Source organism: Chrysochloris asiatica, unplaced genomic scaffold (assembly GCF_000296735.1).
Source record: "Chrysochloris asiatica unplaced genomic scaffold, ChrAsi1.0 scaffold00337, whole genome shotgun sequence".
NCBI lineage: Eukaryota > Metazoa > Chordata > Mammalia > Afrosoricida > Chrysochloridae > Chrysochloris > Chrysochloris asiatica.
In genome coordinates, this window is record NW_006408855.1 from 857,541 (window position 1) to 863,666 (window position 6,126).

General features: G+C 41.1%; 1 protein-coding gene across 1 annotated transcript in view; it reads left to right on the forward strand.

Moving 5' to 3' along the window:
* Positions 1-6,126, forward strand: part of LOC102823186 (cyclic nucleotide-binding domain-containing protein 2-like) — a 114,027-nt gene that overhangs the window by 50,118 nt on the left and 57,783 nt on the right. Inside the window, 1 exon segment of the mRNA XM_006875731.1 lies at positions 4,979-5,093. Coding sequence (XP_006875793.1) covers positions 4,979-5,093 — 115 coding nt within the window.

Here is a 6,126-nt window from a genome sequence, read left to right on the forward strand (position 1 = left end):
TTGATAAAGTGAATGGTCATCAAACAAGAGGATAATCACCAATGAGATGGATTGGCACGGTGGCTGTAACAATGGGCTCAAACGTAACCCTTGTGAGAATGGTACAGGACCAGGTAGTGTTTCGTTTTGTTGTACACAGGGTTGTTATGAGTCAGAGTTCATTCAATAGCACCTACCAGCAACAGGGTTTCCAAGATTGTAAGTCTTTACAGAAGCCGACTGTCATATCTCTCTCTTGCAGAGCGGCTGATGGCTTTGAACTGCTGATGTTGTGGTTAGCAACCTGGTACATAACCTACTGTATCACCAGGGCTCTCTAAAAAGGGGAGGGCAGAATTAAATCAATACTGTTTGAGACTGACCAGTCTTTGATTTTTTATTTTTCTTCCTCCATCTTCTCTGTATAAGTCTCATTCTGACTTTGAGCCAATGGCTTTTTCTGGAATCAAAGTGATCGCCTTATATGCATATAGACTAACTGCTTAGAATAAACCTGATTTTAGTTTCTTTGATGTTTTATTATTTTTGACACTAGAAAGAACAAATTATACACTTTGGTCTGCCTCTTTCAGAGGGCTGTTATGAATTTTAACATATGTAGTCATTATATGAGGGTGAATCCAAAATTATCCACACTCTGGCTGTAGAATTTATTTTAATGAACTCTTAGAAAAGACAAATACATCATTTCAACATAATTTCCTTGCTTTTCAATACACTTTGCCCATCTGTCAACAACCTTTCGTATTCCCTTATTTAAAAATGTTTTAGGCTGAGCTGCGAGCCATGAATGCACAGCTGTCTTCACTTCTTTATCAGAGATGAATCTTCATTCTCGACGGGCTATTCACAGGGGACTAAACAGGTGAAAGTCCAGTGGAGCAAGATCAGGACTATAGGGAGGATGCTTTAACACTTCAAAACAAACTTTTTGTAGAATGTCAACAGTGTGGGCATAAGTATGTGGACGTGCACTGTCAGGCAAGATCACAACTCCCTTGGATAGCAGTCCTTTATGTTTAATCTAAAGTTAGCCTTCAGTGTTCATCTCACTGTAATGAGCATTGTTAATTGTTGGACCTTTTTCCTGACAGTATTCCAATACTGGCCCTTGAGGATTCTAGAAAACTGTAAGCATCAATTTTCCATCTGATGGATGACTTCTGAACTTTCTCTTGATTGGCGATTGAGGATGTTTCCATTCCATACTCTGCCATTTACTCTCAGGCTCATAGTGATGAATCCACGTGTGATCTCCAGTAACAATTTTTTTTTTTTTTTTTAAAGAAACTTTTACTTTCCATTGAGTATCAGTCCAAATTTTGTTCGCAGATGTCCAAATGCTTCTGTTTACGCTCGTCCGTAAGTTGTTTCAGTACTCATGTCACACAAACTTTTTGAAACCCAGGTCTGTCATGGATTATTTCATAGGCTGAGTCATGGCTGATTGGAAAATGATTTGCCACATAATCCACTGTCACTCATCTATTGGACAGAATCATTTTCATGTGCACGCTCATGCTGCCATCAGCGGTGGGTGTATACGGGTGTTTTAATATAACCGGATTGCGGATAACTTTGGACTCATCTTTGATTAGAAATAGGCCCAAGCTGTACCTTCTCCAGGTGCTCAGATCCATCTTTATTTACATACAAAAGCAGATTTAAATTGTGTATTTGGCACTTGAATCTTACTGATGCCAAGTCACTTTAGAAAATAAAAGATATAACCTTTAAATTGTAAGAGATATGACCACATTATAAAACTCTGTATTCACATCACTTTTGGCAACTCATTCAAAAATGCAGATTTTTAGGCACATTGTACCCTATTAGATTCAAAACTCTGGGAGCCAGGCTCAAGTATTTGTTTTAACAAGTCCTCCAGAATTCGGCAGACCAGTTTACCCTGGAGATTCTGATTCTGTAGCTCCAAAATCTGCGTTTGAAGAAATTTCCCTAGTGAGTCTTATGTAAAAGTGCTTGGACATCTTTCTGAGAAAACAAAACAAAACAACAAACAAGATACAAATGAAACACACACACAAATCACAAGATATACAAAGTTGCAGCTGGTAATAGGCCTTAGCCAACTGCCCGTAATGCCCTGGGCTGCAAGGTTGGTTTGAACCGCAACATCGGCGATTCAAGCTCCACTGCCGCTCCTCAGAAATCTTATATGAGGTTGCTGTGAGTGGGAACCTACGCGAGGGCACTTAACAATGACAACCTTTTGATGGGTTTGGTTTTCCCTGATTTAATAGTTTAATGCAAACATTTTACATACAAATTCAGATTTCTGGCTTCTTTTGGCTATTCGGAAGATCAGGCCACTCAGTTTGCATTTTGGCATAGTCCCTCCTGACTGGAGCTGAAAAGCACTTGTCTTCTCTAAAAGGACTGCTCTCTTGGTTTCATTTTTATTTCCTGCCTAGAACTGAGGCCAGTCTGTCCCGACTTCTGTAGTTCACTCGTATTAAGACTAGTGGTGGTGGTTATGTGCCGTGGAGTCAGAACCGGCCTTGTACAGGGTTTCTGAGGCTGTACATCTTCACGGGAGCAGAAAGTCTCATCTTTCTCCCTTAGAACAGCTGGTAGTTTCGAACTGCTGACCTTAAGGTTTGCAGCCCGATTCTTAACCACTACGCTACCAGAGGGCAAAATTAGCAACAGGTGGGGCGTCCTTACCATAGCGGCCCTGTAGAAAAGAGTAGAAGTGCTCGGTATGAATTCGGAGATGGTGAATCTTTACGGGAGTGGACCGCCTCATCTTTCTCTCTGGTGGGTTTGAACCACCTTAGCAAAACCCAAAACTGACTGCTGTAGAGTTGATTCCGACTCACGGCAACTGTATTGGACAGACTAGATCTGCCCCAGGTGGGTTTCAAGGCTGTAAAGCTTTATGGAAGCATCCTGCCACCTCTTTCTCCCACAGAGGTTGGTTGGTTCAAACAGCCACCTTCTGTTTCACCGCTGAGCGCTTAACCACAGCACCATCAGGGTTGCTTTGGGGGCCTTCTCAGGACCCCAAAAGTTTGAAAAAATTATTTCCTGCTGACATCACAAACATAAGTAGTTATGTTCTTAATTCATTTTAAACAGTTTACCATTTGGGGGCACATGGTAAAACTGTTCTCTTTACAGATACAGATGCAACTAAAGACCAGTGAGACTCTTCAAGAAGAAACTTCAAGCATTCCTCTAGCACCTGCCATAGTTCCTAGTTGATAAATAAATGTTTGTTGAGTGAATGTTGACCCAAGCACAATGCCTGGCACGCAAGAAGGGCTTATTAAATGTTCATTCTCTTCCCTTCTCCCTTCTTCTCCTTCCTCTTCTGCAGTAATCTGTCTTCATCTCTAACCCACTAGTGTTTCTTTACCCACTGCCATCCACCTGATTCTGACTCATAGCAGCCCTATGTTTCTGAGGCTGTAAATTTCTGAGGGCTCCTGCGGCTGCAAGTCTTTATGGGAGCAGAAAGTCTCATCTTTCTCTCATAGAGTGGCTGGGGGTTTCAACAGCAGACCATGTGATTAGCAGTACAGTGTTTATCCTACAGTGCCACTGGGCTCCTTAATGGGTTTCTTAGAACCAGAAAAACCATTGCCATCAAATCGACTGAGTTGGCCTGCAAACCTCAAGGTCAGCAGTTGGAAACTTCCAGCTGTTCTACAGGAGAAAGGTGAAGCTTTCTGCTCCCGTAAAGATTTAAGCCTTGGAAACCCTATGCAGGGTTGCTATGAGTCTGAACTGACTCCACAGCATACAACCACTACTGCTATTGAATAGATTCTGACTCATAGTGACCCTGATGGGGTTTTTGAGGGTGTAAATCTTTATGGATATAGAAAACTTCATCTTTCTCCTATGGAGTATCTGGTAGATTTGAACTGCAGACCTCATCCTACAGCATTTAGAGCTTTCCCTAAAAAAGGTTCAATTTTATTAAGATATGAAATCAAAAGGAAATATGATGTATCTTCCTTGCCTGTCACATTAGCAAAGATTGAAAGAATTATGAAACCCAGAGTTGGCAAGTAAGAACCAGTGGGCTTCAAAAACTTTGTGAAAAAATTCCATAGTCTTTCTACATTTTGTCCATGCATTTTTTGAAATCCCCCATATTATAACAGGATCTGTTATAATACACTTCAGGAGATGGCAGTTTGGCACTATATATCAAAAGTTAAAACATGCATACCTCTAGGAATAAATCCCAATGAGATATTCAGCATGGGTTTATGCTAGGATAAACTAGGTTATGCTACAATTATATAAACAATCTTCAGCTCTCACACTATTTTATCATATATAGCATGTAAATCCTGGTGTGGTATTGTAGGATAAGGTTGATGGTTCAAACCCACCAGCCACTCCTTGGAAACCTGACTACGTGCTCACTATGAGCCAACTCAAAAGGTATTTATCAACAAAAGCAACAGTCATGTATGTAATCCTTCTTTTAAAGCAATTTTCTAAGATCTGAAATTAGCCACAGAATAATTATCAAAATCAGGGAATTTAACCTCAACAAAATATATATGATCTATAGTACAAAGTCAATTTCACCCATTTCCCAATAATATACTCAATGGTGCTTTTTTTTTTCTTCCAGTGACAGAATGATATTTGGTTCTTATGCTTCTTTAGCAAGGAGCTCTGGTGCTGCATTGGTTAAGCACTTGGCTGCCAACCAAAAAGACTAATGCATCAAACCCCACAGCCTACAGGTTCTGACTATGAGTCAGATCCAAACTGATTGCAATGGGTTTGGTTTTCTTTAGCTATTTGGTTTTTTAATAATGAGTAGATAATATTTTGGCAATAATAGTAAAAAAAAAAAAAAAAAAGAGTCTCTGTCATTAAGCAAGTAAAATAATTTGGGTAAGATGTAATAAAGAGAGGTTATCTTCAAAGCCTAGAACCCTGGAGCCTTCAGGATTAACTCTCTTGTTTGTGTACCTTGACATGGCAGGGCAGCTGTGAAGTCTTACGACTGATAGACCTTGGAGACTCGCCTTCCTACCATAAGTGGATCTGGCAGCATCTGGAGTTTCAATACAGAAAACATTGGACGACCCACTTCTTTGGTAAGATGCAAGTCCGTACCTGCCAGCAGGCAACATAGCAGGAGTGCGTGGTCCCATTTTGTTTTCAGTTCCCAGCCCAAATCAACTTAAAATATAGAGCTAGAGGGACCTGGCAGCATACATGATTTGATCTTCTTCAACCAGCTGCAGAAGTCTGGTCCACAAGGCTCTGAGGTTCGTCTCCTGCCCACTCCAACATCCTCTTTCTTTTGAGTCTTTTTGCCCCTTTGCTCTTGAGATTCCCCTGTGTGAACACTGACTCCTTATCTGGGGCCTTTCATACATGTTTCTTTATTTTCTCCTCTAGGTATCTTCTTTCAGGTTTTAGATTAAAGTAGGAGTCTCCATAATAAAGTTTTTTTGTTTTTTTTTAAAGAGTAGGATTCTCCCTGATATCTTATGCTAGATCAGCATCCTCTAACTCCCAATACATGAGGGGGTTTTAAAAAAGTTCCTGGAAAAATGGAATTAGGCTCGATGGCGGCTAGGGTGGAGGTGCAGTGAAGTTCGCCATCAGTAATAACACAGAATACAAGGCAAAGCAGATCCAGGGCAGAGCTCCAAAACTTGGAACCACAGAGATAGGAATATTTTAAAAGTTTGAAGGCTTATAGCTTGTGGAAATTAGAGCTGAAGTAAAAAAATCAAGTACTTCTGAACTGCTGGGCTGGGCTTAGAGGCTGGAAGCCAACATCTTGGGCAAGACCAAATGGCAAGACCAAGCAGGGGAAGCAGAAACACCACGGACATACACCACGGGAACCTTGGGGCAAAGGTGGACAATACACTTTTTCAGTTTTGCTTTGTTCTGATTTTCTTTCTCTCTTTCTTCCTTCCTTCCTTCCTCCCTCCCTCCCTTTCTTCTTTCTTTCTTCTTTTTTTGGGTATCTAGTCATTGGTGTGCCCACTGTTTGCCCACCTTCATTCTGTTGATTGGAGAGGGAGCCTGAGCGAGTGGACACCCCCACCCTCACCACTGATGGGTTCTGCCACACATGTGCATAGATACTCAGCCCAAGTGCAGGCCCTGAAC